Source organism: Apteryx rowi, unplaced genomic scaffold, assembly GCF_003343035.1.
Source record: "Apteryx rowi isolate R43461 unplaced genomic scaffold, aptRow1 scaffold_32, whole genome shotgun sequence".
NCBI lineage: Eukaryota > Metazoa > Chordata > Aves > Apterygiformes > Apterygidae > Apteryx > Apteryx rowi.
In genome coordinates, this window is record NW_020449641.1 from 1,128,398 (window position 1) to 1,142,969 (window position 14,572).

The 14,572-nt window shown below is 41.8% G+C and overlaps 1 protein-coding gene across 1 annotated transcript in view; it reads left to right on the forward strand.

The window, feature by feature from the left end:
- The window catches only part of LOC112968566, a 33,588-nt gene that overhangs the window by 13,691 nt on the left and 5,325 nt on the right, over positions 1-14,572 (forward strand). Inside the window, exons 12-16 of the mRNA XM_026070996.1 lie at positions 5,228-5,341; positions 6,669-6,831; positions 9,091-9,240; positions 11,186-11,346; positions 13,722-13,898. Coding sequence (XP_025926781.1) covers positions 5,228-5,341; positions 6,669-6,831; positions 9,091-9,240; positions 11,186-11,346; positions 13,722-13,898 — 765 coding nt within the window. The remainder of the gene's footprint in view (positions 1-5,227; positions 5,342-6,668; positions 6,832-9,090; positions 9,241-11,185; positions 11,347-13,721; positions 13,899-14,572) is intronic.

A 14,572-nucleotide genomic window follows, 5' to 3' on the forward strand; every position in this document is an offset into this window, starting at 1 on the left:
AAATGCACATGAAGTTGGCTCACATAATGTACAAGATCTCTTTTACTATTTGCTTTTGGAGGGAGCAGCTGCTAGCCAATTTCTGTGAACCTGGCAGAGAGCTTAACTGACTTTATGCCCCAAAAGACTCGTAAGAGAGGGAGAGCTCCTCTTTACTCTCTCTTGTCCCCTAATGTAGCTACCTGCTGGTTCAGCACTCTTCTATTCCATGTGCTTTCTTACCTTCTTACCTTTCAGCTCCCCCACGCATCCCTCCATCCACTTTCTGTCCTCATACAATGTCCTCCAAATCATATAATTTTTTCCTTTGGATCTCTTCTAGGCCCATACTGTCTGCTGTTGCTTCTTACACTTTCCACAAATCTCTACATTTATTCTTCTCTTTTCACTCTCTTTTTTTGTAACATATATTTGACAGGTGTTCCTCCTTCTCTTGTCTTCCACCTTCTTTCTGTCTCTCTCACATCCTCCTCTTTTTTTCCCTTTCCTACATTATGCAGTCTTTTGCCTTACTCTGTTCTATGCAGTTTCTTAAATTACATATAGAGTAGCTGCAGTTAGTTCCATAACAGCATTGCTTTGTATACATTAAGATAATAAGAAGATAATGACAATATGAATTGCAGCCGCCTCACTTCCACATGTAGAAGGTACAGGGGAATAATGCCATAATTGCAGAAAACAGCTTGAGGCTTTATTGTCACTACAAGGAATAAGAAAACATCATATTGAAAATGGGGAAAATGTAGGGGGTGGTTGTCAGAAAACTTAAGAAAAAAGAACAAATAATGGACTGGTAACAGGTATCAGCATGGGTAATTCCAGCTTCCTTCTTCATCTCTCCCCATGCTTGTTCTCCCCTTAGAAGCACAGCAGAAACCATACAAGATGTTGTAGTTGCAAGACTCCTATTGAGACTGATACAGTTTCCCCCAAATACTGCTGGATTCTTCCATTTTTTTCCAAACCCATGGTATTTTTCCGTAATTTTGTCATGAAAGAACAGGCTTATGTGTTTCACAAGACACTAACATGTTTTGCATCATTAGTTGTAGTTTAGCTGTGGGAGGTTGTTCATAATAGCTGTGTGTACTGCATTCATTTTATTGTAAAAATATATTTAATTTTGGAGAATTCTAATAGCCCTCTGAGTATCATCATTTCTGCATAAGAAGCTGAAATTGCTTGTTTCTTGATTTTTCTGAATCTCAGCCCATGCTCCTAGGGCCTTCTGCCTGCCTGGCATTAGATCGAGTCCTGGCTGCTGTTTGTTCCATCGTTCAGGAACTCTCAGTCACCTCAGGAGCATTTTGGTTGCATGCTGGATTCTGCTAATAGGCTTGAAAAAGCTTTTATTTGGGTATTACTAAAAAAAAAAAACAAACCATCACCACAGATGAGTTATTCTGTTTAATGCATGTAGTGCAAAGATCTGTTCCATCCTAGAGAATAACTGGGGAAAAATTAGTGGACCCCCTTGTTTTCTGGGTTTCAGACGTGAAATTCTTTTGCATCTATCAACATCTATTGTATCTATTATATCTATTTTTTATGTTAAAAATTAACAGTATTGCCTACAAAAAGAGCCAACACGCTAGAAGCCCTGGATTGTAATGCAGTGGCAGGATGGAGAGAAATGGGAGTCTAACTCGGCTCCGCACGGAAAGGGAAGAGGTGCTCAGTAAATGGCATATGAGACAAAAAGGATCCTGCCGTGCTGCGTGCGGAGGGGAACCCTCCGGGTAGCCCTTCAACTGGCGTAAAGAAGAAACGTGGAGTGAGGCTTTGGGGCCCACAGGGCTGCCCTGGGGTGAGCCAAGCCCACAGGGACCAGCTGCTGCAGCGCGGGTGGCTGCCCAGCCTGCACCGCTGTGGAGAAGGGCAGCACGTGAGGCCAGGTGGCGTGAGGCCCACGGTCACCTCAGGCGGCACCGGGAAGCCATTTTAGGAGCCGGGAGCCGCCATCTTGAGTGGGTGAGGCAGAGGGTGGCCAGGCAGGGCAGCTCTGGCAGAGAGAGCTGGCAAAAGACAAAAAGAAAAAGCTTCTGGACCGAAGCATAGGAGATGACCTGAGGGGAAGGCGGGCGGCTGGCTCGCTGTGCAACAGCTTTCGCAGTGCTGTCAGCAGCCCTTCAAGGAGGACTGTGCGCACCTTGTGATGGAGCAGCTCCCCACAATGGCCGCCCTGGGCAGGCAGCAGACGAGGGCCAGGCCAGGCAGTGCCACCTCACGCCCGCTCCGTCCTCCAGCCCCGCTGTGGCTACGCGTGCTGACCTGCTTTCTGCTCGACTCCGTTGCCTGCCCTTTCATTTTTCCTGACTGCTCCTCCCTTCCTGCAGCAGCTACAGGCCCTCCATGTTAGATGGGGGAAGGAGGACATGACTGCAGCCTGGGGAGGGCCTCAGCCTCATGGAAGAAAGAAGGCAGCCAAAGTCTGGAAAAGACAGGAAATCTCCCTCCTGCTGGAAAACATTACCAGAAAAAAAGTTTTAAAGGTTTTAAAGCCATGGCTGCAGGTGAGGCAGCCTTGGAAGGAAAAACCTTTGCCCCAGGGTGGGGTCTGAAGGCTTTTGTCTACTCCAGGCTGCTGCTGGGAGCAGGCCAAGGCTGAGAAAGAGGGAAGGGAGAGGCGCCTTTCAGTGAGCCTGCGTGGTCTGAAAGTGGCTGGGAGATGGCGAGGTGCCGTGCTGAGGTGTCACTGAGCAGAGCTACAGCCCCGAGCTCCGAGGAAGAACCATGCCCTGGGCTGCCATCGCCTCGGCTGGCGTAGGTGCTGGAGCCTCTGGAGCTGCCCGGCCTTTCAGGGCTCGCGAGATGGACCTATGCCAGGTTTTACCCACCCCCGTCTTTTGTGGGTGGGAAGAGGGAAGGACAGTGGCCGTGTGTCTCTGGAACCACTTGCAGCAGGGAGGGGTAGGTTTCTTAAAGCTGTCTGACAATGAAAGCTGCCCTTGCTGATGAGTGGGATGATTTGCATTTCTTGCAATTGCTGCTGGAGAGTGTGGGCACGCTGCTCCTTTAGGCTGCAAGAGACAGCACCGTTTAAGTTTCCTTTCAGGATTGTCTCTGGGTTATAAAGTTGGTCTTGCAAATTTGTTACATGAATGCCATGGAGCCTGCTGGCTCTGTGGGTGAAAATCCAAATGCATTTATGAGCTCTCTTTACCAGTGTGGTGTGCCTCATTGCTGGATCTCAAATGCTCTTTGAAGATAGCATTGACTAGTCCCAGGCATCTTCCTTCAGCTTCTACCAAAAAAAATCTGTTACATCACTGAACAGTAAAAGTGTTGGCAAGAGCAAGGGCTGATTCAGCTGTAGTGTTGGGGTGATGCCTGTCAGCATTAACAACAGCCTTAACAACACTTTAACTTCCCCATGGAAGGGTTCACTGGAAAAATGACTTTTCCTGTTGAGAAAAATCATTCAGATGAACAATGTTTGAATATTTAAAACACCACAGAGGGAACTATATTGATGCCAACTGAAAAATTCTACGAAACAGGTGGATTTTAAGTAGATTTTGTAAAATTACACTGGATATAGGGCAGGTAAAATAACCCATCAGAATCTTTTTTTAAAGAGTAAAATTTTTCCCTGTTGAAGGAAAGAGACGGTTAAATTAGAATTGAATGCCTTGAAAAATAAGCTGTGAGGCTTATTCAAATTAATTTCACTTTTTTTGTATACGAGCAAAGTGTTTGTAGAAGAATAGAAACAGTCTTTTCTCAGTTAATATGCTTAACCAATTATGTTTCAGTGGTATCGAAGTGGCACGGTTGGAAGCTAATTGACTTCACTGGAAATCATGGTGTGGTGGTCTCCAGGCCCTTCTTCCTGGATATTGTGTTGCATGTCCTGGAGCCACAAATCCCATGAACCAAATTTTGTCCCAAAGACAGGGCAGTTGAAAGAAGCAAGCTGCTGTAAAAGCCTTCCTGGTAGGTTTTCAGAAGATATGTGAAAATTTATTTCTTTTATTAGCATTTTGCTTTTAGGGAATGATCCTTTTTCACAGAGAAGCATTTACATGTAGCGTTTCAGCCTGGAGCTGTAACACCATAGCTATTATTGCTATTTGGTGCCCAGAATCCTTCTCATGTGCTTTTCTTGTTCTGATTGAAGGCATGTAAATTCCCCTGATAATAGATTTATACTTCTTGCATGTGTTGAGGCTTGGTAAAGTGCTTTGCTACACACTGCATTTATTCTCAAGTTGCCAGGCAGGGCACATTCATGTTCTGACTGGTTTTCACTCCTAATGAAGGGACCTTTATTTCTGGTTATAGCTCAAGATTCCTAATAGGTTTTCCCTGCACTTTTTCTTCATGTTTCCTACTAGATGTACAACTGCCCGCTGCTTTATTCATCTGGCAAGCTTTCTGACAATTGGTCAAAATATCCTTTACAGCATCCACTTTTATGTCAAGATTGAAAGTGGAAAATTAATAGAGGCACGCAAAATCCTCAGTGAAGTTAGCTATTGCAAATAAGTTAGAAAAAATGAGATTAAATATTAATATACTTATGTTTTGAGTTAAATTTGAAAGCTTAACAACTTTTGCATTGTGTATTGAGCATTAGACACTCATATCTATTTTATGATAAATGTGGGCTTTTAACTTTTATCACACTTGCCATTACCTTTGATCAGTGGCTCTACTGGATATAAATATATATGCAATATATATACCAAACATTTTAAAAAGTCCAAGATTTAATATCCACTTACAATGGCAGGCATAATTTGTAGATATAGCTATCACTTTTCTAAAAGCATTCATGAAGAATTTGTAGGAGCACACATATCTACAATTGTTTTAGAAAACTAGCTAGAAAATTTGCATGTCGTTATGTGTACCTATATTGCCTGGAAAATCTGGACTATACTTTATTAAGATTCCAGTCCTACAAATTCTGTGATCCATATTTGATAAATATAATCTGAGTGAGAAGGAGAAGGGTATACATCTATTAAATACGCTTCAACATGAAAATGTAATGAGTAGAATGGAAAAGGAGTGGTTGATAATGAAGAGGGAGGGAGGGGGGTGGGGAATAAATAGTTACATGAAGTTTAAACTCTCATGCAAAAACTGGTTAAGCAACCAGCCTTAATAGTTTCAACAGAGTATTTTCAATACAGACAAACTGGTAAAAGCAGCAGTTAAAATGTTGACAATAAGTCAAGTTCTTTTAGCTTTGGCTGTATTTCTTCTGATTATGCAGTTTTTTAAATTGCAACGAGCACGGAGACGACTTCCTCCTGGACCAATCCCTCTCCCAATTCTTGGAACCTTGCTACAGCTGAACTTTCAATTTAATCGTGATGTCCTCATGAAGGTATTTATTTTCAGATACTCCTAACTGGTTAACAGTCTTGTAATTTCCCATTTCTCACATTGTTTGCTGTGTGAAAACATCCTCTCCCAATAACTGTTACCTGGCCACTGTGAAACTGCACTCAGTTTGTTTTGGAACTGCTGATCTGGATGACAAAATAAGAGAAATTATTTGCAGCATAAGGTAGTTTTCCAGGCTAAGGAAACTTGTATTGAAAGTACTGAATGTGGAAGAATCAATCTGATACTTAAACACATCAACTTTTAACACTGAATTTTACAAATTCATGTAAAACGTAATATTCATTAGGATTAAATATCTTTAGGAATAATGTATCTGATTTGCAGAGAGGAAAAATAAATATAATTTTAAAGAAAAACTTTCACAGCATGGATTTTTAACTTTCAGAGCACTGGCGTTTTCTCACTTGATCAGTAAACAGATACTTAAGATATGCTTGTTGTATCGACAGAATTAAAAAAACCCACAAATCTTTTGTTACTTGAGAAGTATTTCTGCTTACAAGGCCATCTCTATCTGATTCTGTTGGCCATCACACTGCTTTCATAATTCTCAATAGATAACTTCACAGTCGCTTCTGTCATTGCCATTCGGACAAGGCACACCAGTTGTTGAGACCGTACCCCAGATTGGGATAGAAAGGAAAAGCTGCACTGTGAAACAAAACGATCTTATTTAAGTTCCATTTTTTAAATATGCAATGTGTGTATGTGTGTGTGGCGGGGCGGGGGAGGGAAATGTGACTGGTCCAGTCTTTACAATTTAGTTATGATGTACAGTATTTTAGAAAATGTGCTAATACTGAGGAAGGCAAAGCATTTAGAAGTTAAATAACTAACAGGTTTTGTGAAGGAGGTGCTATTTGGTCATTTCTCTGATTTTCTGTCTTCCTTTTGTGTCACTCCAGCAGTACAAGTGATGGAAACTTTCTTGAAACAAATTCAGGGGCATGTCTTTGGCATAGAAGATATACTGGATCACACAAAGTGGAGAGGGGTCTGGAAGCAGAAACAAAGGAGTTGTTATGAACTGAGTCTTGGCTTGTATACAGTAATAAAAGCTACCTAATGTTTGTTGGCAAAGATTTGTGTCTGTGCAAAGCTGGAATACAAAGTTGTTCCAACAGTGAACACAGGCAAAGACATTCAACTTTCTCACAGATAATTGTAATCTTATGAAAAAGATGGGGAACATCATTCCAAGGTTGGGCTGGTCCCGTAATCAGTGTAGAAACAGGTTCATCCTCTGTTTGTTTGAGGCATGTAGGATTTCATCTGTGCTTTTCTGGCTTCTCTCCCATCTATAGCTGGCAAAAATTCATGGCAATGTGTTCACCTTATGGTTTGGATGGGCCCCAGTGATCATACTGAATGGATTTCAAGCAGTTAAGGATGGTATGACTATGCACCCTGAAGATGTTTCTGGGAGGCTAGTGTCTCCTTTCTTCAGAGCAATGGCCAAAGGAAAAGGTGAGATTTTCCTGCCATAAATATTGCACAGAAACTTTATCTTGGCAATTTACAACTCTTCTGTAGCTTATAAGCACTTTTAAAAATACTATAATGGCAGGATTTGTCTATGAGAAATGACTGCTAGGTGAACTGCAAAGTAGGGAGCAGTGAAATAGCCTTTGGACAGTAACAGGAGGAAAGGACCAATAAAAGAAAAAAGATCCATAATGTTTTGTGTGAAATATTCACTGGAGCAGACTCAGAAGTGATGGTATGAGGCAATGGTAGCTTGTGCTACAGAGAAGTGGAGGAAGAGCAGGAAACAACTCTTTCTTGTCCTGGACTCACTCCTACCACTACAATTTCAACTAAAGAGTGAGCTTGGTGGTGGGAACTTCTTCCTATTCTTTTCCCTTCATTAGGAAAATTTCTTACTCTCACAAGTTGCATCTTGAAGTTTGGTACACTTCTGCTTCAACCTTTCTGCAGGTTTCATACTCCCCACTCATACTGGAAATTCCCAAGCTCCTGATTCTCTTCTTTCCTACGTTATCTCAGATAGTTTATCAGGACTGTAGTTAACCTGGCTGATTGATAGACTAGTCTGAATTTGCTGAGCAGAGGGACTGTTTTCAGACTACCAAATATCATGCTCAAAGATTTGCATGTACCCCTAACAGCATGTTACAGCTGGTGATGAAGGCTCCCTGGCTGCTTTGTTCACCATGTGATTTCTGCAGTTGTACTTGGTATGGCAATACAATAGAGAAAAATGTTTTTCTGATAACTTCTACCTTGATCAAGACCAATGGCTGGAGAACTCAATTCTGGGTCTTCTAACTTCTTTCACTGTTTCCTGTTATTCATGAAGATCGCAGCCACCTCACTGGTCTGAATTTTTCCTCTTTTGGCCCCCAAAAGCTTATAATAAGCATATATGTCAGGATATGAGTTTGCTTGTGATGGTACTTGAAGTAATTGTAACACCTACATTACAGTTTACAAATAATTGCAATTATGAGAGTCTTGCACAACATTTCCTGACAGGCTTGTATATCTCCACTTGCAGCAATCCTTTGATATTTAGGAATGGGAATGTTCCTTGGGGTGAGGGAGTGCCTTAGCTAGCTATATTATTGAAAACCATTCAGGAAATGAAAAAGTAGATATACAAAAATTTTGCACATTATTGCTATCACGGCATGTGAAGCTTACAAATTGCCATAATTATGTAATTGAGGATAGAGATCCATCCAGCCTAGGCTTCTCTCCCCAGCACAGGCAGTCCCTCTCTGTGGACTTGTATGTATTGAACTTCATTATTCATGGGCATCCCTTGGTCCTTCACAGTCACTTCACAGCTTCATTTTACTCCTTGTTGATGGTTTATGTGGAGATGGGACCTGGTCTTGGATGGTATTGCCCAGCATGACTTGAAATTTGGCGGTGGATCCAAGGATCTGTTTCCCATATGGTACTCTGCCCTATCTTGCGATACAACCTCAACCTAAGGTAGTGTCTGGTGGTGCTGAAGGGAGAGAGGTCTGGTTCTATCAAACCCTGACGTTTGAAAGCTTTTACATCTGAGTAAAACAGAATTTTTAAAGCACATTAAATGCATACATTAAAAGAATGTTCTATAACAAATTAAGTTAAAAAGTAAAAAATTATGAAGTAAAAGATATGAACACATACATTATGAAACAACTTTTATTTTATTTGGGACCTCAGCTTTATTTAAGGAAATCTAATTCCTTAAATATTTCTAATTTGAATTTGTTTTGTTTCAGCCATTGTTTCTTACATTATGTTAAAGATCCCACTAATATATGATGTTTTTCCCCATGAAGATATCTGTTATAAAGCCCAAGCACCAAACTTTTCTACCCTATGAACAGTCAGGAGAACTCTTTCCCCTTCCACCCTTTGCAAAATTCATTATCCTGGTCAGGTGTGCTCCAAGTGTAGAAGAGAGCATGAGGTGAGCATTTCAGAGAGCATCTAGAGAAGCAACTCTTGAACTTCTTGGGATAAGTGGTTGTCCTAGATCTTGCTTAGTCCTGCTAGTCTTCTTTTTACATAGTTCAGTTTGTCCCTTTCCACCCTACCCCCTACACTTGCAGCACCTGCCACAGCTGTTTCTGTTCCTCTGTGTCTTTGTGTTCATAGGCAATGCAATAGTTTTGTTGTAATGTGTACTTTATTGAATCTTTTAACATAGTCTCTCTCTATAATAAGTATTAGCATAATAAAGAGCTCTTTACTGAATGCCCTCAGGGATTATGTTGGCAACTGGTCACACCTGGAAGCAGCAGAGAAGGTTTGCACTGAGGACTCTACGCAACTTGGGTCTGGGGAAGAGAGGCCTTGAGCATCGAGTTCAAGAAGAGGCCCACTACCTGGTAGAATTTTTTGCAAGTATGAAAGGTAACTCTGTGCTAAACATAGATGCTTTTCTATCATTAGTCTGATGTCTTTAGTGTATGAACTTCTCTGTCCTGCTCTGAAATCAGGGGCAGCTTCTGTTCCATAACAGAGTATACAGGGTCTTACAGGGTCTTTATGAATGGACTGAAAATGCAGCGAGCCCCATCTTGTGTTTTCAAACCCAGTGGGAGTCTATTTTTGCTCAAAGTTTTTTATAAAACTATTGAAATTGGGAAGCAAAACTGGAGCTGATTATTTATGTCATAGAATCACAGAATGGTTAAAGTTGGAAAGGACCTGTGGAGATTGTCTAGTCAAACCCCACAGTCAAAGCAGGGTCAACCTGAACACTCTGCTCAGGGCCAAGTCCAGTCAGGTTTCAAAAATCTCCAGGGATGGAAACTCCACAACCTCTCTGGGCAACCGGTTCCAGAATTCAATTGCCCCTACAGTGAAAAAGTTTCTTCTTAAGTTTAAATGGAATTTCTTGTGTTTCAAATTGTGCCCATTGCCTCTTGTCCTCTCATTGGATACCACTGAGAAGAGTCTGGCTCTGTCTTCTTTACACCCTCCCGTCAGGTATTTATACACATTGATAAGGTCCCCCTGAGCCTCTTCTTTTCTCCAGGCTAAACAATCTCAGCTCTCTCAGCCTCTCTTGTATGTCAGATGTTCCAGTCCCTTAAGTATCTTTGTGGCCCTTTGCTGGACTCGCTCCAATATGTCCATGTCTTTCTGCTCTTGGGGAGCAGAACTGGACCCAGCACTCCAGATGTGCCTCACTAGTGCTGAGTAGAGGGGAAGGATCACCTCCCCTGACCTGCTGACAACGCTCTTCCCTAACGCAGCCCAGGATGCTGTTGGCCGCCTTTGCCGCAAGACACATTTCTGGCTCATATAAGGTGCTGGTGCATGAAGACATGGATATATTATCAGGGCTGATGAATTAAATCTTTTAACACCATTTGCATGGGTTCCATAAAGCAACGACTAGAGTCTTGTCTTCGTTGCAGCATTTTACTCTAGTCAACCCAGTTAGGGGTAATTGAGTTAGATTATCCAATGTTGACCATTATGCAAAGGCACAGTAAATCAGGACATGCTGTGGCTAGCATTATGTCAGTTAAAAGTGATTAAATCCAATCCAATCCAATCCCATGTCTTAAGAACTTGGAGAGAAGGAAATGTGACCACATGTGCAGGAAAAAAATCTCCTGCAGCCTAGAACAATAAGTTGGTAAACAGAATTGTGCCTTGAGTGTTGGACAGTTGTATCAGTGCATACATAAATACAGTTGTAAACATGGTTATTTTATTTTGGAGTCATAAATAGTTTTCTTGGGATTAGTGTTTCAAGTAATTGCTTTAAAGCTAGTTATTATATTGTTGACACAATTAGTTGAAAGTAACTTGTGACATTTTCTCTTACTGGAGGTTCTACTCCCATCTCTAGCAACATCAGACAAAATGTAGTAGCCTTGCATGTATGTATGTTCTTGCTGAATAAAATTGCCTCTTGTCTCATGGCTTTCCCTTCAGATTCCCTTCAACCACAGTGTTTTCAGTCATGAATCTGAAGGGAGAGCCATGAGACAAGAGGCAACTTTATTCAAAATGGCTTAAGATCAATTTTGAATTTTCCAGATGGCAATTTTGCATAGAATTATTTTTTTCTTACCTCTAAATGTGCTCTATCAAAATAGAATGTATTTTACATATCTGGTGTTTCTTTAGGGTGCCACTCGTTACTGGGGTTATAGGATGGCACCATTGCTTTGAAGAATCTGTTTGACACTACAGTTTTCTAAGAAGATTGTTTCATCTCTGTGAAATGCAATGCTTTATATATATATTGAAAGCATTTTGGGTAACCTGTAATATCGTGTCATTTCACTAAAGCAGCATAGGATACTTTAAGAGTGACTGTTTATTATTATGGTTGCAGAGAAACCTTTGGATCCTTCTTTCCCTCTCTTTCATTCCGTCTCAAATGTAATTTGTGCTGTCGTTTTTGGCCATCGCTTCTCCAGTGAGGATGAAACCTTTCATGAGCTGATTAAAGCCACAGAGTGTATATTCAAATTTGGAGGCAGCTTTGTTCATCATGTAAGTAAATAACCTGTAGTCTTTTTTTCTGAATAGGATAGAAAGTGAGAAATGCAGATTCAAGAAGTGGCTGTTAGGCAAAACAGTTTTAGAATTGGTGAGTCGTGTCCCATACAGCTTTACTGAGCACTGCACTATCTCAAAGTGTGCTGGTAATGTGCCTGCCTAGCAACCTTGGTCATTACTGTTCGTTGTCCTGCATTTCAGCACAATGATAAGGTGGTTTACTCCTAAATCTTTGCAGCAAGGCACAAGCTTATGGACTGCTTCTGGGTCATGTTTGTTACTCAGTTGCTCAACCCGTCTGCAACAGATGCCTGCCTTGGGCATCATGTTTCTTAAACCCCAAGCATTAGGTCTAAAAGTGTGATTCACAGTGCCAAGTTTAGATACTAGTTTTCATACACAATCATCAGAGAGGAGATTGGTTCAAGTACATAAGTGTTGTGCCTGTGCCTACCTATCTCTAATTCTTTATAGTAAATGGAGACTTGAAGACTCCTCAAAGAAATTCTACTCCTCCCTGTGTGAGGAGCAGCCTCAAGGCAGGCAACAACAGATAGGAGATGCTAAGTCCAGCAAATATCTCTGTAGCCTTGACATTAGAAATAACCAGTGCTTTTCTGAGAGTCAAGGATCTGACAACAGAAGAGGCTCGCTTTGCACAGCAGTGTAATGGCTTGAATAGTTGCCTGGGAGTCCTGGTTTTGGCCCTAGCTTCTAATGTTGTTCACACATCTTATTTGGCAACTTCTTAATGCAAAATGCATAGCAATCCCTGAAATGCAGAGATCCCCCCACTTTCCAGGGTGCATTCTGTTCACTGAGTTAACATCAGGTTCCCTTTTGCTCTCTTTGGACCTAGAAGTTGTGTGTGGTGGTGGCAGATGAGACCTGCTTTTGGGATGGAGTATGTACCTCCTTTCCCTCTCTCCTTCCCATCCTAGCTTTGTTCTAGTCAACTGAATAAGATGATGTTCTGTGAAATGAGAGCAGTGGATTCAAACCATCTCAGAATGAGGGGGGCAATTTTACCACTCCCTAGATGCAAGGGTGTTTCTCAGTATTATCCAAAAGGTGGGCCTCGCTGTGTCCACGTCCCCAGGTTATAACTGGATTCCATGCTGTTGGGCACTGAATGAGAGAACCCTGTGGACTGGGCCCCTCCAGAAATGGAAGTGGAGTTTTGGCAGGACTGGTAGCCAGGAAGGTGTATGGTCTCAGTTCCCCCCTTGAACCTTGGCAACTAAATTCCACTTACAGTTAGGATGCCAGAGTAGGCAGAAAAGGCATGTATTTAAGAGTAGGAATGCACGTAATTCAGGCAACCATTTGTAATTAGTCAGACCACAGTTGTTTTTAATGCTTCTGAACACATTTTGAAGGAAAGAAAAATATCAGAGATGGATCTAAACAAAAATCATATGAAATGTAATATGAATTTACCAAGGATTACTACCCTTCGGTGATAAGGTGATAATTAATTGATAATTGGTTGTCTGAAGAGAAGAACTGATTTTCCAGAAAGACAGAAGTATAGTGTATCTAATTCAGCCAGCCTCCAGTGAACACCTAATATGGTGCTTTTGGGGTTATAATTAAAAGAGTACAAAAGATGTAGAGAGAATAAGGAATGGGACATCAGAGAGAGAACAGTCAGTGGGGACAAATCAGGATGGAAGGAAGTTACTAGGGTTTTTCAAGGCTTTGTCTTCAGATAGGTTTTATTTAATTATTTCATTAGTGGCAGAAGAAGGGGGAGATGGTGAGGAAATTTCTTGACAATTTGTTGACACATCTAGTTGTGTCAGCTAATCCTTTCTTTTCTGGAAGAGAGCACTTAAAAAAGTCAGGTAGCTGTCTCTCAGCATTTCTGGATTTCAGGTGGGCAGTAGATGTTTCAAGTTTTATTAAGGACTTTTGAGAGCTGGGTTGGTAGAGACTGCTTTGGGGAATTGCCGAGTTTGTATACCAGCCTCTGGTAGTCAGCCCTCTTTGTGGAATGTATCAATTGCCTTCACACTTCCTGGTGAAGATAGTTTATAGTGGCCTTTCTTCTCCTTTTCCTAGTATTCTCCACTGGAGGGCAGGAGCTCACTTGTTAAATGCAAGGAATACAGTCCTGTTAATCATTCTAATTTGAGTTGTGGATGAGCTGACAGCCTGCATAACTGAATTTTACCGCCATACATCTAAATATTACATACTGTGCTACTTCACAGGCTTCAAAACATGAGTACACTCTGTCAGAATATTTTACTACATCATGCCAAAACACATGCTAACATGAATATTAACTTCTCTTTCTATTAAATCTAAAATGCTTTCTCTAGTGATAGAGATTTCACAGTACCTCTTGTATGTCACTCTCACAGCTGTACGAAATTTTCCCCTGGCTGATACGCCATCTCCCTGGTCCTCATAAGAAGGCGTTGTCCAGCTATGATGTCCTCAGCTCTTTTGCGAGGAGGGAGATCAGAAGGCATAAGGAGAGAGGGATACCAGATGAACCGCAAGATTTCATTGACTTTTACCTGGCTCATATTGAAAAAGTAAGTGTTTGTTCTGCCTGATCATATGTTCATTGGGGTATAAGGTTAAATGGACCATTAAATCATCTAGTCTGGCCCCTTCTATCACAGTCTTCTCTCAGTCCTTCTTCTGTCTTCACTAATTCACCCTTCCCTTCTCCTCTTCTCTGCAGTAGGCCATACTCCTCCTCCTATTTTGCTTGGTGCTGGGAAGAAGAAGGAGAAGGGGGAAGACTGGGAGTTAAAAGGCAAGACTGGCTCAGAGAGCCAGAGGAGATCTCCAGGGTGAGGGTATCTATTCTTGCTGCCACTGAGGGGGGGGTAGTGATTGCTGCTCCGGAATGGCAGTGCTTCCCTGCTGGGAGAGCAGGTGTCCCCTGCACAGTGATCATGTGTTGATCACAGCAATAGAGGGCAGTGCAGGCTGTCGGGCTGTAAGCACCCAGCCAGCTTCTGGCACAGCCAAAATAGTTCTGCTCTCCTGGACTGCTGCCTGCCTTGTCTACTCCCTTGAGCTGGCTCTGCTGCTGTGCTCAGTCCCACTACACAGACATGCATCCATAGAAGAACTTCTATTAGCTATTGCTGTCAGATAACCAGCTCTCAAGTCCTTTAACATGTGTCTTATCACTGTTTTGTAGTACTCGATTTTTTATGAAACATTCCAAATGTACTGCTATTTTCACAATTAAGCC